The following is a 19,577-nucleotide window of genomic DNA, read 5'->3' as shown; positions in this document are numbered from 1 at the left end:
TGATTATCAGTTTCAGACTGATGGTTGTGATCCGAGGTCCAGATCCGTTTCCACGTCACATTTAAGGTTAAGACTAGAGAACTTGATCACGGAATAGGAGTCTGGTTTGTATACGTGGGCATCACACAGGGTCCATAAACTGGAGAAGATCTAGGCCATGGAGTACTAGCCATGGTGGAGTTGTAGTTGTGAGCTTCTAAAAATGCTACTTGTAACACGAAAATTGAGCCATTAGCAGGCACGAGGAGAGGAACCAACTGAGGAGCCTGAGAAGTGGAAATGTAGAAAAGTGGAGCAAAGTAGAATCCAAGAGTTTAGTTATTGTCGGCATTTCTAGAAGCAAAACCTTTACCAACCCTCTACTGAAACACTACTATTTTATACATTTGGTGCTAGGTGGCATATATTCAGTTCTGGCTAGTGACCTAGAATATCGGAATACAGTGCCCTGCGGCTGCCACATCATCTTTCCCTGTGAATAATCAGAAAATCAGAACCATGTGATATCTAAGTATTAGCAACTATGCTGACTACAAAACAACACAAAAGCTAAGTTACACTTGTATCCAATAGGCTGTGCATGGTCCACAGGCAACCAACAGTTTGCAGTTGCTCCTCTACAGGGACAGGACAGTGTTTTCTCCATTCAGAGTCCCCATACCCCATCACTGTAATTAGAAAAAAACAAACCCAAAAACCAGGGACAGGTACTGCATGCAGGGCTGGATGTGACAAGCCTTTCTGCCTCAGAGGCACCACATGTGCCCAGTTATGGAGGATTCTTTGGCTTGATAAAGCACGGACTATGAAACATGGGCTCTACCGAGCCAAGGATCCAGAAGAAGGAAAAAAGACAGGGCAAAGGCAGATGATCTTTGTTCTTGTTACATTTTATTGGCATCACGTTCATCTCTTTACAGAAGAACTTGGCCCACACCCTAGAATGTAGACCTTTGGAAAAAGGGGAAGTGCTCCGTTAAGCAAGCTACAATGCAGGGGCAGATCCTAGGGAAGGGGCAGGACTGTCAGGGTTCCATACCAAAGAAACAGGTTAATCAAGAGTGGACAGTACTGGGAGGCAGTGGGGAAAAGGAGAAAAAGGTTTGCTAACCTAAGGATACCACAACCCTGAAAGGAGCGCCTTCTAGAACAAAGGTAAAATCACTAGGACAGATTTGGATTTTCCTTTCCCTCTTATCAGTAGGATGCTGACCTAATAGGGGAGTTTTGAAGTGTGGAGCTGGGGGGAAGGGGGAGAGAAAGAAAAAAAAGAATTTTAATTTCTGAAACGACAGCCATTTATCCATTGCACACACCACTGTATTATGCAAATCAACCTTTTGGAAAATTTAGACACAGAAGGGAACTAGGCAGTTTTCCCCCTGGAGAGATGAAAAGCTTTTTGGCTCTTAAGTCTTTGATAAAAGGCGTACATAATTCTTGTGTCTACTGTACAGAATACTGCCTCTAGCTGGATTTCTGAATTCTGAGTTGCTAATACTCTGCAATCCAGACAGGGTTCAACCCTCCACCTTACACGCCTGCATTACAGGACTTAAACACATAATCCAAGAATTTCTTACACTAATTTATACATTTTTAATTGGTTGCATATATTAACATGTACTATAAGATTCTTTTCTAAGAAGCATTACATAATAAATGGATACTGTAAAAAGATCTGATTAGTTAAAAGTAACAAGCATTAACAGATACATACAAAACTCAGTCTGATCAGACTGGGTGTGAGCCTGTAATGAAGCACGGGGCACCAGCCTTCCCAAGTGGTAGCCTTCACAGGGGGCGGGGGGGGGGGCAGGATAGGGGGTAAAAAGACCACAAGACCGTTAAAAAAATCAGATAACTAATTAGACACAGATTAACTGTAAACAGTTCTCTCTCCCCAGTGGACAAAAAGACTAAACTTCCGATGCCGACTCCACACCAGAATGATTTCTACAGCTTGCCTGTCCTGTGGCCACACGAGGGCTGATGCGGTGGTGGGCAGACCCCAACGGCGTCATCGCAGGCCTGGGCTGGAGTCTGCTTGTGTCAGGGGCCTGTATGTGTGTGTATGTGTGTGTCAGGGTGAATGTGTTTGGTAGGGTCTTTTGGCAGCTGGATTCGAGAGATGACTTTATGTTTTGTTTGGAAGAGGAGAGGGGGCTCGTGTTGGAAGGCCTAAGTGTGTTCTTTGTTTGTGAAGGACTCTGTGCTCTGCTCTCACTGCCCCTTCAGCAACTGCAGCTTTCCGCTGAGGTCTTGGCCCGGTCGTTCTTGTCCAGTTTGATGGGTTCAGGGAATTCATTGTACAGCTCCACCTCTGTTTCCTGGGCAGGGAGAAAGAGAGGCCTGTTACTCAGGGTACTGGGCGCCCTCCAAGCCCAGCGGTGGCCCTTAGTGGTGCTCTCCCACGGGTTACTGCATGTGGCAGTGAAGGGAGGGCTCGGCAGGTTCTGTGATAACCCTGGGACAGCATGAAGAGAGAAACTAAGCAGGAAGAGCAGCAATCCACACTTTGAGCAGTCGGGACAGAGCTGACTCACGCTTCCAGCATGATGGCAATCTGGTGGCGTAGGGACCAAAGCCAGCCCCACAGATGCTCTCTGGTCTCCGTATCGGATCATTGCCAACACTCCAGAAGTCAGACTTCAACACGGGCTAGAATGTGGCAGCCCTTAGCACTTCCCCAAGGCAAGAGTGGGCTGGAACAGGAGTGCTACCTGCCTCCTCAGTCCCCAAACATCCTTCTAGCTCCCTGGTTGCCACTCATTTTTCTGGACCGATGGTCTGTTTTTTTTTTTTTCTTCCAAAGGTTTAGGAAGGTTTTTGCCTCTAAGTGCTGCATGCTAAGGAACCAGCTATGGATGAATTTTATCACCAACTGGAGATGGTGAGAGGTCATAGGAGATGGACCATGGTCAGCTTAGTGTGACTTTTTGCTGAATTAAAATGTGTCCAGTGAGGAGCAGCTTTTACTTCCTGGTGTAGGAAGGAAAACAATGTGTCACTTGACCACTGAGCACCTATGTGTCAGGAACTGTCTAGGATAAGGAGATAAAGCAGGAATGTTTCTATTCATTAAAAATTCTCTGGGGGAAAATCATTCCATTCATAATAGCTATAAAAGTAAAAACCTCTAGGAATACACATTAAAAAAATTTTTTAAAAAGGTTTACTGAGATCTACCACAGTACATATGATTCAGTGGTTTGGTTTTTAGTGCATTCACAAAGTTGGGCAACTATCACCCTTAATTCCACAGATTCTTTACCCCACACGGAAACCCTGCACCCATGAGTAGTCATCCCCCACTCCAACCAGACAGCCCCAGGCTTTGGTGACCAGACATCCTATTTTCTGTCTTAAGAGATTTGTCTATTTTGATTTTTTTTTTAAATTTATTTATGATAGTCACACAGAGAGAGAGAGAGAGAGAGAGAGAGAGGCGCAGAGACATAGGCAGAGGGAGAAGCAGGCTCCATGCACCAGGAGCCCGATATGGGATTCGATCCCAGGTCTCCAGGATCACGCCCTGGGCCAAAGGCAGGCGCTAAACCATTGCGCTACCCAGGGATCCCCAGATTTGTCTATTTTGGACACTTCATTTGATGAACGTTTGTTTCTGCTTTTTGGCCATTATGAATATTCATGTACAAGATTTCATGTGGATAAGATTTTGTTTCTCCTGGCCTATACCTAGGAGTAGTATTGCTGGGTCATATGATAATGCTTTATGTTTAACTTTTTGAGGAACTGCCACACTGTTTTCCAAAGTGGGTGCACCATTTTACATTCCAATTAACACCTATGAGTATATTTAATATGAAAGGCAAAGGATCTGAAAAATGATAGTTTTATTGAAGGGTATCACACAGGATCTAAAATATAACAGCTGTCATGGACTGCTTGTATGTTTCCAAAACTCTTATGTTGAAATCCTAATCCTCAGGGTGCTAGTATTAGGATTAGAAAGTATTTATGGTTAAATGGGGTCACAGAGGTGGGGCCCTGATCCGAGAGGATCAGTGTGTCCTTTGAGAAGACACCAGAGAGTGGTGGTTTCTCACTTGCTCTAGCTCGCTCTCTGCGAGCACAGAGGAAAAGCCACACACCTGAGGACACAGGGAGAAAGACGGCAGTCTGCAAGTGGGGGAAGAGAGCCCTTAGCAGAAACGGAATTTGCTGGCACCTTAGTTATAAACCTCTGGTCTCTGAACCTGAGAGAAGATAAAAGCCTGCTGTTTTGCCACTGAGTTTGCAGTAATGCGCAATCTCAATTGTAATGCTTCAATCCACTGGGTAAAGTGGTTTATTTAACAATTTGCTACTCATATTTCAAAACTGGCTATCCCTCTGAAAGAAAAAGGTGAGTAGCTATTTCCTGCCATAAAGCCAAAATGAATTCTAACTGAATTAGACAATAAATAATCTAGACAGAGGAAACCTACACATTTAAAATGACACACCTATCTAACAAAAATTACTTTTTTTTTCTATGGCTCAGGGATACAGCAGAGGTGGAAATGTCACTTGCAACACAGGTAAAGTTAATTCTCATTCAGGGAACGCTCATGGGAAGCGATGGGTGCCTGGGCCAGTGTCATGTACTGGTGGTGGTGTGTAGCAGAGGGAACCCACAGATTGGCAGCAGAGTTACAGGTGGTGCTGGCCACCTGCTGGTGAGTGGGTAAGAGGAAGGACTGATGTACTACTGCCCTCGAGGAAAGTAGATCTGGTACCATTTTTTAAAAGCACACATACCTTTCAATCTAATCATCTTAGTCCCGAGAGCTAGCAGGTAGGAACAAAAAAGCACTATAATCAGACTACAGGGACAGCACTATTCAGAGAGAAGAACTGACAGTGGTTCTAGTCAAAGGGAGCTTGTAGAAACAACTCCCCATGCCTGTTTAGATCTGCATGCAAGGATGGGAGAATTAGGAAAAGCACATTGGGTTACTGACCTAAGTGTGAAGGTGGGTTAAAAGAAGGGGGACGGGGGAAGCAAAGGCCTCAGACCTGCATCCTGCTATCAGTGTTGCTCAGTGGGGGCTCCCAGCATTTCGGGAGGCTTGATTCCTTTCATCAGGGGACACGCGGTGCAGCCTCCAGCTCTTGGAACAACCCAATCCAGTTACTTCCTTTCCCACAGGTTCAGATGCCCTGTTCTGCTAAGAACTGCTGCTTTCTATAATCCCAGTTTCCTAGATCTGGCAAAACCTGTTGTGCCCTTTACAGCTAACACATGCTTCCTACCTGTTTGCCGCGCCTTCTGGCGTGCACCTCACCTCTGACCCTCACCCACTCCCCAAGTCTGACCACCACAGATGACTGATGGTGCCTCATGATCTGCCCTAATGCACTGGCCCCAAAAGAGCTGTTGAATCAAGAGAGCTTTCAACTCCCTCATGCCAACAAGAGGTAACGGTCTCTTGTGGGAACAGCTGAGTAAACAACATAAATAAGAAAGAAAATCTCACTCAAGGAATGCAATTCCTAGAACTTCTGGTTAAGCTTTCCTTCTGGTGATCAAACAGAACCAGTTATGAGAACACCAAGAGTGAGCCCATCTCATTCCATCTTCACAACCACTCTGCAAAGCCAGTATTCATATTTGACAGATGAGGGGATGGAAGCAGAGATGATTAAAACAAAACAAAACAGAACAAAAAAACAAAAAACAAAAACAAAAAAACATACGTAATGATGGGTAGCAGACCTGGGATTTGAATTCAAGTTTATCCCCTCCTTTGGTAGAAGGAACCACCAGACCAAGGGCCTCCTGAAGAATAAAGAACATACCCAAATAATGGTGGCTTCAGCCTGCCTTTGTTGCCTCTGCATTGGATAGATTATTCACAAACAAGTAGGGTTTCTATAGAAGCTTTAGCAGAACGTCTCATTACCTTCCCAGATAAACAACACGGGTTCTTCTGGCTACACAGGAAAAAGCACTAAGAAAGATTAAGGACAGGAAAGCCAGGCATGGGGCTGGGTTGATGGTCAGTCACCAGAGGGAGCCAGACAGCTGCCAGAGACCCACCTGTTTAAGTGCATTCCTTGCAATCGTCTGGAACGCCTGCTCCACATTGATGGCCTCCTTGGCACTGGTCTCGAAGTAGGGAATGTTGTTTTTGCTGTAGCACCAGGCCTGTGCCCGCTTTGTGGCCACCTGGAAGAGGAAGCAAGATGTACGTATGCTCTTAACAGAAGCAGAGAGCATGGACTGTACCTTCTCTAGGAAAGGTCACAGTACCGAGGCTATACAGGTAGCACAGGGGAGGGAGCAAACTTGGGATGAGGGTGTGCAGGATTGGAGGAAGGGAGCTGCAGACCTGTCCATGGTCATGTTGCTAGCTCTGTGTGATACAGCTGGGCCTCAAACCCAAGCCCACTCTACAATCCATAGTTTCTGACCCCTAGCTACACTTACAGACAACGGTGAAAGGAATAAGCAGCCTGAGAAGTAGTGAATCGTTTCTCTTGGGACCTCAGAGGTCCCAACCCAGGAAATGCCCGGCAGCTTGGTCTTAAGGTTTGCAGTAGATCTTCCTCATTACTGCTAGTATTACACCACCTGTACCACACCCTCTTGCCAAAGAATTCTGCAGCTCTCACTGTCCCCCTACCTCTCCTACCCTAATTCCTTCCCCCACCCCTAGTTCATTTTCAGGCACGAGAAGACCATCACCTAGGAAAGGCAGAAAAAGAGATCAATGGCCAGAAATAAACCAAGCTATAATTAAGAGTCTATGCTCCCAAGAAAAATGTTATTTCAAAGTAAACCAGAGCAATTTTGCTCAGAGCCCAGAGTGCAATCTTCTGCACACATGGAGATCCAGGCAGGCCCCTGAGGGGCAGGAGAGCACTCAAGAATGACAAAATCTAATTCCTTCAAATGCAGAAGGAGAACTGAGGCTCAGAGGGCAAAGGCAATGGCCCAAAGTCATAGCCAGGCAGAGAAAGCATAGGGATTTAAACCAGATCTTCTGGGCCCCTGCCCTCAAAGGCAGCTGGCCGGAAGGTAGTTCATATTCCCACAGGTACCTTTCTAGAGCCCTTCTGGACTTCACACAGAACCCACGAAACCACAAGTCACTCAGAAGTCAGTGTCCCTCAGAGGGGAGGAAAACAGCAACGGTCAACTAGAAAGTCACCATTTCCCAAGCTGCTCCTAGGTGCCAGGGCTCTTGGGTATAGTCATCTGATTCTTGTCATTTGTATTCTTGTCATTGAGTATTCTTGTCATGTAAGTCAAGACTGAGACTCCAAGAAATATTCCCAGATTAAAAGTGCATGAGCCAGGTTTTTTGTTTTTGTTTTTTTTTTTTTTTTTGAGCCAGGTTTTAAATGCAAGTTTGCCTTTAAATCCAAAAGACCAAAATGCAGATTGCAACCAGCCTCAAGTCAAATTATTTCAGCAGGACCAAAACAATGGCTAGTATGGGCAACTCCACAAAATGGATTTGCTACTTTGTACCCTTGCAGACTTTCATGGTCTCTGTTTTCCCCCAGCAAAAACAGTATGCCTTTAGTAGATTAGGAAGCAAGGCCTGATTCCAAGGCTGGGCAGGAAACTAGTTAAGTCATCCCTCCTTCTCTCCCCCATGGTGGGTTCTCTCTCTCTCTCTCTCTCTCTCTCTCTCTCTCTCTCTCACACACACACACACACACAGATACTGGATGCTGGTCTCCTTAAGCCACATGGGTTTTTACCAATCAAAACTAAAAACAGTACCTGTCATCTGAAACTTAGCTGCCACTTTTAAAAGAAGACCCTAATGAGGGTAGATTCATGAGCCTCCACATTTAGGATTCCCACTATCTTTAGCACTTACTTGTCTGTTTTCGAGGTCAATCTTGTTTCCCAACACAACGAAAGGGAAGTTTTCAGGATCCCGGGGACTGGCCTGGATGAGAAACTCATCTCTCCAGCTATCGAGGGTTTTGAATGTGTTGGGGGCAGTAACGTCAAATACCAGAACGCAGCAGTCTGCACCTCTGTAGAAGGCCACACCAAGGGACTGGAACCGTTCCTGGCCTGCTGTGTCCCAGATCTGCGAGAGACAAAAACATTATCCCTTCAGGGGCACAGCACTAGGAGTGAGGGGCATCAGAGGAAACGAGCTGCATCATGCAGCCACTCCGAGATAAGCAAAGTCAGATTTCAGAATTCAGGAAGCAGAGTACAGCACCAGAGTATCCCAAACAGCCCGGGAGAGAGAGCATGTGTGAGTACATGTTCTGCAAGGGCTAACACTGAGTCTGAACTCTGTTACAAAACCTTTTTATCTTGACATGGGTGGTGGTCACACGAATAGATATTTATGTAACGTTCAGGATGAAAACTTAAGATCTAGTACTCTAGGAACTTTCTGGGAGTGATGGAAATACAGGGAGGTGATCACTCACTGAAATATACATTTAAATCTACATATTTTACTGCATATAAAGTTATCTTTAAAAAAAATCAACGTTTTATTTATGTCATAACTCAATAAAAAAAAAAAGCAAAAACCCCTGACAGAGAGAGATGAAGGGAAAGATAAGAACATACTTTAGAATAGAGGAGAAAGCCAGCTTTTAATCAAAAGAACACCAGGTACCACTACTCAACAGCTCAAAAACTTCCTATCCTTCACTGCCTGCTAAGGTTCAAGAGCAAGGATGATTTCCTCATTGCTCTACATCCCTAACAAGGCCACCCTGGTCAACCTGAGAGATGGTGAGTGTTCCAAGGAATGGTCCCACACGCTCCAACAAGTCACCTGGTTTTAAAAAGCGTCTGCTCAGAAGTAGCACACCATCATTTCTAGCTGGCCAGGGTCTTCAACTGCTGGATTCACTGTTTGCAGGGAAGCCACTTAGCTTCAGAACAACACAAAAACTTGGACCACCCCTTATAACCCAAATAAATGCCAACTTTAAGTCCAACTCACCAGCCAATCACCCCAAAGACCCAGGGTTTGAACCAAAATGGGGTGTGGACTGGGCCACTATCGTGTTGTCTACAGAACCAGATTTTGCAGAAGGATGGTTGAGTTCCTCTGTGAAGCCATTCTCAGGTGGTCAGTCCTGCCTCCCTCCAAGTGATCCAGAACACTTGCGGAACCTGTCCGGTGTCCCTAGGCCATACACAGATTGAGCTCCCAGTTCAGGTAGCAAGAATATCACAGAAGATGAGGTTATGATTAGAATAATATGCATGGGATGCTTGGCTGGGTAGCTCAGCGGTTGAGCATCTGCCTTTGGCTTAGGGTGTGATCCTGGAGTTCCAGGATGGAGTCCCACATCGGGCTCCCTGCATGGAGCCTGCTTCTCCCTCTGCCGTGCCGGTGTCTCTGCCTCTCTTTTTCTCTCATGAATAAATAAATAAAATCTTTAAAAAATTGCACAAGGGAAATATAACACAGGAGAGGGCAGTAATGCGGGATTCACATTTTCTTAATACTACACCAAGGTAATCAAAGCTCATGATGTTCTACTAAATCTGGTAACATCTCCCAAAATATCCTCTGAAAGAGTCCTAAAACAATGTGTAAACTCAGGCAGTTGGTTTACTCTTGGGGACCGGCTCAAATGACATCGCAGCAAATAGGAGCAGAGCCAGAACTTAAATACTAACTGGAGGGCTGGAAACATTAGAATCCCCTAAAGGGACGCCTGGGTGGCTCAGTTGGTTAAGAGTCTGCCTTCGGCTCAGGTCATGAACCAGGGTCCTGGGATAGAGGCCTGCATTGGGCTCCTTGTGCAGCAGGGAGTCTGCTTCTTCTTCTCCCTCTGCCTGATGCTCCCCTTGCTTGTGCACATACTAATATTGGCCCACAGACTGGCCAAGGACAGCTCAGGTCAGCAGCATGGTGGAGGGGGCTACTATGGTTACTGACGTCAGTGCTAGGCAAGGACACACTTAAGTTTTCCCCGAGAGCCCAAGCATTACTCCTATGAGGACAACAGCTCTGAGAAGCCCACCTCAGACTTTTCGTTCAGTGCACATGGTCCTCCACAGTCATTAATGACGACAGGGCTGACGGAACTCTTGGCCATAGCTCTGGAAGCAGGGAGCCTGACCTTGGCAGCCCACTCCATTCCCAGGAAACCCCAACTACTATATACACTATCTACACGCACTTCACTCTGGGAAGAACCCTTCTAAAATAGGACGTGCCCCAGCAGCCATGGGAGGTCAGCCTGACTGCAGAGTAGAGGTAGGAGGTGTCATAAATGTCTGTGTATGGCAGAGAAGTGCTCAGCCCACTGGTAAAAGTAGGAACCACTCAGAACCAGAAGGAAGTGAAAATGACTTCAACATAAGGGTTAAGACCATAAAAACAAAGCAAATTTCTCTTATCAGGATGGGGAACTAAATGCAACCTCCAACGCAACAAGCTGAGTACACACATGTAGACCCGGGGACTGGCCTGGATGAGAATACAATCTCTGTTGCCAGTGAATAACCAGTAGATAGACTGCTGGTGCTATCTGCTTGTGTGCTTTTCTGGTTTCCCAAAGTCCTATAGCAAATGTGTGTTTCGCACTGAAAAAACAAACATCTCTCACAAGAGGGAGACTAAGATGGAGTGGGACTCAAGAGCATGGTCATACAATAAGGAAAGTAGAAACAGAAAATTACTCCTATAAAGGGACAGTAGGAAAGATTTAAAACCAGAACTTAAGTCTAGGCTTGTAGAAATTAAAAAAAAATTTTTTTTCTATTAGAGAAGTAACACTATTATGTAAACATTTGGTTAAGTAAAGCCAAAGCCAATACCCACACCTCAAGACCTGGCACCCTCCACACAGAGACCATCTTCATTACCTCATTTGTTATTCTAGGTGTCTAATGCTGGGGTGGGGGGGAGGTTATGGAGCTTCAGCTTTTTTTTTTTTTTTAAGATTTTATTTATTTATTTACTCATGACACACACAGAGAAAGGCAAAGACACAGGCAGAGGGAGAAGCAGGCTCCATGTAGGGAGTCTGATGTGGGACTCAATTCTAGGACTCCAGGATCATGCCCTGAGCCTAAGGCAGGCGCTCAACCACTGAGCCACCCAGGCACCCCTATGGAGCTGAAATCTTTTTTTTTTTTTAATTTTTATTTATTTATGATAGTCACACACACACAGAGAGAGAGAGAGAGAGAGAGAGGCAGAGACACAGGCAGAGGGAGAAGCAGGCTCCATTAACCAGGAGCCCGATGTGGGATTCGATCCCCGGTCTCCAGGATCGCGCCCTGGGCCAAAGGCAGGCGCTAAACTGCTGCGCTACCCAGGGATCCCCTGGAGCTGAAATCTTAATACCACATGTCACTCTCTGCTCTCCCCCATCACTCCTACTCCTCTCTGTGTGGACTACCATGGTACTTTCTGACAGCAGCTCACACCTTTATTGCTGCCCAATAAATTCAGCAATTTCATTCTTGTTTTCTAAAAACATATTGCTGGGGTGGCTAGGTGGCTCAGTCTGTTAAATATCTGCCTTTGGCTCAGGTCATGATCCTGGAGTCCTGGGATTGAGCCCCACAATGGGCTCCCCACTCATCAGGGAGTCGGCTTCTTCCTATGCCCCTACTGCTCATGTGTGTGCAAGTGCATGCACTCTCTCTCTTCTCATAAATAAATAAAAATCTTTAGAAGAATAAAAATATAAACACATTGCTGCCAATTTTCCACAATTTTAAGGACCTCAGAGTCTCTTCTGTGTTTCTGATTGCTTGTTTAGGACAGAAGAATCCCAAGAGGAGAGTAACATAAGAACTCTATGACTCCTGGTGGAACCAAATGGGTATTTGGAATTGGGGTATACAGAGAAGACGAAGTAAGGCTTAAAAAGTTGAAAAACTGGGGATCCCTGGGTGGCTCAGCGGTTTAGCGCCTGCCTTTGGCCCAGGGCGCGATCCTGGAGTCCCGGGATCGAGTCCCGCGTCGGGCTCCCGACATGGAGCCTGCTTCTCCCTCCTCCTGTGTCTCTGCCTCTCTCTCTCTCTCTATGTCTATCATAAATAAACAAATCTTAAAAAAAAAAAGTTGAAAAACTAGCAGTTATTCTTAGCAATTTTTTTTTTTTTTAAGATTTTATTTATTTATTCATTCATGAGAGACACAGAGAGAAAGGGGCAGAGACACAGGCAGAGGGAGAAGCAGGCTCCATGCAGGGAGCCCGACGTGGGACTTGATCCCGGGTCTCCAGGATCATGTCCTGGGCTGAAGGTGGCGCTAAACCGCTGAGCCACTGGGGCTGCCCTATTCTCAGCAACTTTCAAAGATTAATTTATTTTCACACCAGAAATGTACAGTCCTATGGCTGTGATCTTTTAAAATTTTTAACATTTTAATTGAAATAGTTTATTTTCTACATTCAAAGCACATCCCTATATGTATTTACCCACACTCCAATGTGACAAATATTAACAATGCCACTTTTAAAAAATATATTTTATTTATTTATTCATGAGAGGCACACAGAGAGAGGCAGAGACATAGGCAGAGGGAGAAACAGGGAGTGGCAGGGAGTCACCTGGGCTGCCCAACACTGCCACCTTAATGTCAGTTATTTTTTTTCTTCCAGAAACGGAGTTAACCCTTCCTCAGCATTCCTTTTCCTTCTTCCCAGATGTAAATGATCCTATACAACTTTTTGCAACTTGTTTCTTTTCTTTTCCAAAAGTTAACAGCTATATAGCATTCCACTGTCTTCATATACACACTCTATTCTTTGGTCATCTCAGGGGCAATGAGATTTCTCTTCCTGAGCCCAGAGTTCATTCAGTTCATCTAGGTTCTCTGCCTAGACAGGTAATTGCGCATGCTTAACAATGGAGAGCAAAATGATAGTCTCTAATGAAAAGGGCGGCACTGATACACTCCCATTATCAGCTTGAGAATATTCTACCATCTATATTCCATCCAAAACTTGTTTTTTCTTTCATATCTTTACATTTACAGCAACATGATTTATTAATTTTAAAGTAAAACATAACAAATTACTATTAAAATACAGTAAGGAATATCAGTGTTTTGTATTTAAATGACTTTAAAGAACACTATCTACATTAAGAGACAGCTATGTAAAATGAGGAATCGATTAGAATTAAAATGCTATCTGGTTTGCATTTTTCTTAAAATGTACATAAATTCTCACTTCCAACTCATTAACTTTAGTATGTCATATCTGAACATTTACTTTCTACATGAGAGGCTCTTCGCTTTTAAAATATAGTAGTAGGGGCAGCCCAGGTGGCTCAGCAGTTTAGCGCCCTCTTCAGTCCAGGGCTTGATCCTGGGCACCTGGGGTGGAGTCCCGTTCGGGCTCCCTGCATGGAGCCTGCTTCTCCCTCTGCCCACCTCCCCCGTGTCTCTCATGAATAAATAAAAATCTTTAAAAAAATAAATAAAATGTTGTGTTGGATCACCTTTTTGGTTCTGTTGATAAATGTTACTGTTTATGATCAAGAATTTCAAATGAGACTTTATATTGAAATAAGACACTTTTTCCCCATATCCATGATTTACTTATTTTATAACCAGAAGTTTGTCCCTCCTAGTCTCCTTCAACTATTTCTCTCATTTCCTACACCCTCCCCTCTGGCCACCCATCAGTTTGTTCTTTGTACTGATGAGTCTATTTTTGTGTTGTTGCTGTTGGTTCATTTCTTTTCTTAGATTACACATATAAGTGAAATCATGTGGTATTTGTCCCTGATTTCACCGGGTAGAATACTCTCTAGGCCCATCTGTGTTGTTGGAAGCAGCAAGATCTCATTCTTTTTTATGGTGAGTAATATTCCATTGTGTATATATACTGCACTTTTTTTTTTTTTTTTAAGATTTCGTTTATGAGAGACACACAGAGAGAGGCAGAGACACAGGCAGAGGGAGAAGCAGGTTCCCTACAGGGAGCCTGAGGCAGGACTTGATCCTTGGACCCAGGATCATGCCCTGAGCTGAAGGCAGACACTCAACCACTAGGCTACCCAGATGTTCCACACACCACATCTTCTTTATCCATTCATCTGTAGATGGACACTTGGGCTGGCTGCTTCCATATGAAATAAGATACTTACTGAATATATTATTATTTTACTTTAAGACCAGAGAAGATGGTGCTATCTCAAAGGCTTGGACAGAGTTTTCTTTTTCTCTTATTCCAGTAAGTTTACTTAACAGCAAAAAACCTGAGGTTTCTTAAGTGATATAGAGCAATGATGCTTCTGTCTGTGATAGACCCAGATGAGATTTCCAACATGTTTGTTTTTTTTTTTTTAAAGATTTTTTTATTTATTCATGAAAGACACAGAGAGAGGCAGAGACTTAGGCAGAGGGAGAAGCAGGCTCCCTGGGAACCTGATTTGAGACTCAATCTCAGGGCCCCAGTTTAAAGTTTACTTTAAACTTTTCAAGTTTACAAAGTCCCTCCAGTCATGCTCAATATAATGACATTTGCATGATCTTGTTTTTCCAGCATGCTGTTAGCCCTTCATGTGTCAAATCTAATGCTCATGATTTAAGAGTGGTAGCATCAACTGCCTGCATTCTGATTGCCCAGAGGGCCTGATGAAAGGTTGCTGTAGTCTTTCTACCAACTCTCCTGGCCATGGTAGCACACCACAGCCCCACAGCACAGCCACTTGGATGCCACCTGTCAGGGCTGACATCTGCTTGATTCAACCAACCCAAAGTATCCAAAGTCACGTGACCATGGGAGTTTCTTTAAGCCACCCAACCGCTGGGAAATTTTTCTAAAGAGCATCATTTGATAGAGAGAGAGATAGAAATAGAGATAGAGAGAGAGAGATATCCCCGTGTCTACAGCAGCGCTACCCTGTCCTGTCGTTTTTTACATTTGTTTACATTTTTACATTTGTTAATTCCCTGAAACCAAGTCACTAGACAGTAAAGGTTTCTTCTAATACTTGCCTGTTCATGTCATTTGTCCAGTTCTCCACAGGCTGTTTGTTGACTGGATATTATTATGCATTATCAACATTTTCTTCTGGTCTGCGGTTTCTGTTATTTGGGAATTCTGTTACTCAAATGGTTTTTTTTTTTTTTTTTTTTTTTAAAGATTTATCTATTTATTCAGTCAGAGAGCGAGAGAGAGGCAGAGACACAGGCAGAGGGAGAAGCAGGCTCCATGCAGGAAGCCCGATGTGGGACTCGATCCCGGGTCTCCAGGATCACACCCCGGGCTGCAGGCGGCGCTAAACCGCTGCGCCACCAGGGCTGCCCTGTTACTCAAATGTTTAATGTGGTCTACTATCGATCTTTAATCTTTTATGATTTGTGCTTTCTCTACTTTAAACACCTAAGGTAAAACAATTATTTTCATTTCTTTCTTTTTTAAAGATTTTATTTATTTATCCATGAGAGACACACAGAGAGAGGCAGAGACACAGGCAGAGGGAGAAGCAGCTCCATGCAGGGAGCCCGATGTGGGACTCGATCCCGGGTCTCCAGGATAACGCCCCGGGCCGAAGGCAGGTGCTAAATCGCTGAGCCACCAGGGCTGCCCAATTATTTTCATTTCTAAAGTTTTCATTTTATATTTTTTTCATTCAGGTTTTGAACCCTCTGGTTATTCCCCATCCAAATGGAATACTGGCCCACTCCCATTTACTGTATAACTACCCCTTTCCCTACTCTTCTGGAAGGCACCTGTCTACCCAGTGTCCAACTAGTGTGCCCTGTTTTTGTGTTCTCTGTCCCCGATTTGTGAATCTCTGACAATAACACATTGTTTAAATTACCATCACTTCATAGTAAGTTACCTTTACTTTTTTGAAGCATACTGGATTCCATCTAATGTTAAATACTGATTGATTTCTAGCTTCTTCGTGAACAAGAGAAGGAATTTAAAAAGAAATCCACAGGGATCACTAATCTTCCTCTGCACATTAAATTGTATAGGTCCAATCCCAGTTTTCTGTGATAGTTTGGAAGATACACACTCTATTAGGGTCATAATTCTAATAATATATGCATACAATTAAAGTTTATCTCAGGGATGCCTGGGTGGCTCAGCAGTTGAAAGTCTGCCTTTGGCTCAGGGCGTGGTCCTGGGGTCCGGGATGGAGTCCCTCATCGGGCCCCTTGCAGGGAGCCTGCTTCTGTCTCTGCCTCTCATGAATAAATAAATAAAATCTTTAAAAAAATAAAATTTATCTCAGTTTATCTTACCATCTCAGATCTTACTAAATGAAATTACTTTCCTTCTGCCTGAAGTACAGCTTTTAGAATTTTCGCCATAGAACCTAAGGATGTAGGTTTTCATTTTTCGGGGTTATTTTTAGCAGAGGCAAAACACTGTGCTGAAGGTTTCTTTCAGAATCTATTCCACCGCCTGTTGATTTCCACTAATACTGTTCAGAGTCAACTGTCAGCCTCATTCTTGTTCCTTTTCAAGGTCATCTTTTCCTCTGATGCTTTCCGAGTTTATCTTTTGTTTTTGCAATTTTATTATGATTTGTCAAGATTTCTTTTTTATTTATCCAACCTTGCAATTTGGGCTTCCTCAATCTCTGAATTGGTGCCTCGTCAATTCTGGAAAATTTTTGGCAAATACTATCTTTGATCTCTTCTTTTTGAGATTAAAAGGAGGTCTGACCTATCTACTGAATCCTGTTCATGCCTCTTTCCTACCATTCTTCCTTTCAGCTCTTCTGGCATATCTTTTTTTTTTTTTTTTTTTTAATGATAGTCACACACACACACACACACACACAGAGAGAGAGAGAGAGAGAGAGAGAGAGAGAGAGAGAGAGAAAGGCAGAGACATAGGCAGAGGGAGAAGCAGGCTCCATGCACCGGGAGCCCGACATGGGATTCGATCCCGGGTCTCCAAGATCGCGTCCTGGGCCAAAGGCAGGCGCCAAACCGCTGTGCCACCCAGGGATCCCTCTTCTGGCATATCTTAGCTGCTGCTAAAAACATTCTTGGATTTCCACCTTTTGTTTATTGTAGTTTATTTTTAGAAATTCTATTAACCTAAACCACCTGTTTAATTTCTTCTCTCCAGATATATAAGATTGCCTTGTTTCTTTAAATATAAAAATCACTCTGAATGACCAGGGAGCTTTCCATTAGTTCTTGCCTTGTTTTCTTACTTACGAGTTATCTTATTGCATGCTGCTAAAAGCCTGTGAAAAGTATGTGAATATTCCTCTCCTCAAGATCTAGGATGGTGGGCCACCAGGGTGGCTCAGCAGTTTAGCACCACCTTTAGCGTGGAGACCAGGATCAAGTCCCACTTCGGGCTCCCTGCATGGAGCCTGCTTCTCCCTCTGCCTCTCTCTCTCCCCCTCTCTGTGTCTCATGAATAAAGAAATAAAAATCTTAAAAAAAAAAAAAAGAAAGAAAAAGATCTAGGATGGTGATGCCTTTGTCCAGAGATGATGGTTTTCATTTCCCTCTAGTCTTTCAAGCTGGCCACAAGAGCATGAGGGTCAGCCGTTTTTTCAACCTTTCAGGAACACATTCCCTTTCCCACTGTTTCCTGACTCTGATGACCTGTGGTTCTCCATGTGGTGTCCAGTCTTGTAGTGCAGCACCACAGGGTTCTGCTTGGTCGAATACATGGGGCTCTATTATAATGGCCCTACACTCAGGAGGAGCAGGTTTCTGACTCTGGGATCAACGTACATTGCTGTCAAAACCACAGCCTGGCTCCATAGCTCTGTCTCTCCTGGTCCAAGAAGGAGCCTTCAGTCTGGCTGGAACACATGTCAAATTTGCAGGTAGGACTTAACCCCAGCATACGGAAGACATTCCCTTTCCTTCTGCCTCCTGTTGTCCCTGAGAACTCCTCTGTTGTTCCTTTGTAAGTAATCTGTCTTTTCTCTCTAGCTGACCACGTTTTTCACTTCTTCAAGTTCTAAGTTTTCCATATCCTCATTTTTTTTAGTGTCCTTGTTCATTATGGTTTCTGTTCCTTTTTTAAAAAATCTCTAGTCATTGTGAACATTTTTTGTGGTACATTATTTCCTCATGTGGCTATGAGCTCATCTTCTATCCTGAGGTTGCAAGTCTTCCTATAGAATGGTCCTTTCTCTGCTTTTGTCACGAACGACGGGGATTTATGGGTTTATATTGAAGTCATCTACATTTCTTTTTTTTTTTTTTCATCTACATTTCTGTACCACAGAGTATAAGCTCAGAATCCAGACAAGCATAGTGAGAATGACAGTCTCCCCAAAAAAAAAAAAAAAAAGGAAAAGAGGCAAAGCCTCAGGCCTTTACTTCATGAGCTCTGCCACTTCCTTGGGCTAAGGTACTTGATCCTGTTTCCACAGCTTTCTGAGGTCCTGGGTGACTGTGAGAGTCAGTGACAGAGAGAGGGAGAGAAAGAGGGTGTTTGTGTATCTCCCCAAGGGAGACAAAAAAGATAGCTCCTCTATCTTTTGTAGTCACATCTCCTGCCCCTGGTGAGTGATGAAGTTCTCATCCTGGTTATACACTTGCAAAGCACCATGAGCTCAGAAGCCCCTGAGCGAATCACTGGCTTTCAGTTCTCCCTTCTTTCTGATAATCTCGAAATTCTCTTTCTCTCAAGCTTGGCTTACTAAAACTTCAGTCATATTTTGAACATCTCTTTAATAATTTTTTGAACCCGTATTAAATCCATCCTGGATGTATGAGCCAAGGAAGTGTCGAGTCCTTATCCTCTCAGAGAACATCACAGCTTGAGGTCAACGTGTAAAAGCTTCTACTTGTAACACCTGGATCACCCAAACATTTTGGTGAGCCTGGTTTTTGCTAGGACCACACAGTGGGATTAAGAGTTACATTTGTCTCTAGAGGCCTAGTCTGCCAGGGATCTCATTTAATACAGGAAGGAGGGGATCCCTGGGTGGCTCAGTGGTTTGGTGCCTGGCTTCAGTCCAGGGCATGATCCTAGAGACCTGGGATAGGGTCCCACATCAGGCTCCCTGCATGGAGCCTGCTTCTCCTTCTGCCTAGGTCTCTGACTCTCTCTGTCTCTCATGAATAAATAAATAAAATCTTAGAAAAAAAAAATACAGGAAGGAACAACTGCTGTGGAGATAGGAATTTCAAAAGACAACACCTAGGCTAAAAGTTGGAGACTTTTCAGGATGGATGGAGATGGGACAAAGGGGTTGGGATGGAGATGGGACAAAGGGGTTGGGATGGAGGCAGACAGGTGCAACGACAGCTTGTTAAAAGCAGCACATGGTTTGGAAGGACTGGAAAAAGACAAAAAGTGAAGAATAGTTTGTAGTCAGAATGCAAAGACTTTCAAAAGGTCATATTAAGGAATGTGTATTTTATCCTAACTGTTGCAAGGGAAACCCCCTGAAAGATTAAAGTAAGGTGATACACAAAAAAGCCAGGCTGACTTAACAGAAATACAAAGTTGGTGGCTATAGATAGGACAGATTAAAAGTCAGAAAAACAGGGAAACTACATTAACAGCTACTATAAGAATCTAGGAGAGACCCAAAGATATTCTGACCTAAAATACTATGCGGCGATTTTTGTTTTTAAGATTTTATTTCTTTATTCATGAGACATGGGCGGGGGGGGAGCACCCAGAGACACAGACAGAGAGAGAGGCAG

General features: G+C 44.0%; 1 protein-coding gene across 2 annotated transcripts in view; it reads right to left on the bottom strand.

Annotated features, from left to right (window-relative positions):
* Positions 1-874: 874 nt before the first annotated feature.
* RAB7A (RAB7A, member RAS oncogene family) overlaps positions 875-19,577 on the bottom strand; it is a 71,810-nt gene continuing 53,107 nt past the window's right edge. For both annotated transcript variants that reach the window (XM_072784923.1, XM_072784924.1), the window contains 3 exons: positions 7,842-8,060; positions 6,047-6,175; positions 875-2,330 (listed from right to left, as the gene is read on the bottom strand). In XM_072784923.1, the coding sequence (XP_072641024.1) occupies positions 2,235-2,330; positions 6,047-6,175; positions 7,842-8,060 (444 nt within the window). In that variant the 3' untranslated portion in view covers positions 875-2,234. The remainder of the gene's footprint in view (positions 2,331-6,046; positions 6,176-7,841; positions 8,061-19,577) is intronic.

Source organism: Canis lupus, chromosome 19 (genome assembly GCF_048164855.1).
Source record: "Canis lupus baileyi chromosome 19, mCanLup2.hap1, whole genome shotgun sequence".
Taxonomy (NCBI): Eukaryota; Metazoa; Chordata; class Mammalia; order Carnivora; family Canidae; genus Canis; species Canis lupus.
Note: the sequence above shows the minus strand (reverse complement) of the source record. Positions and strands in the feature narration are given on the sequence as shown.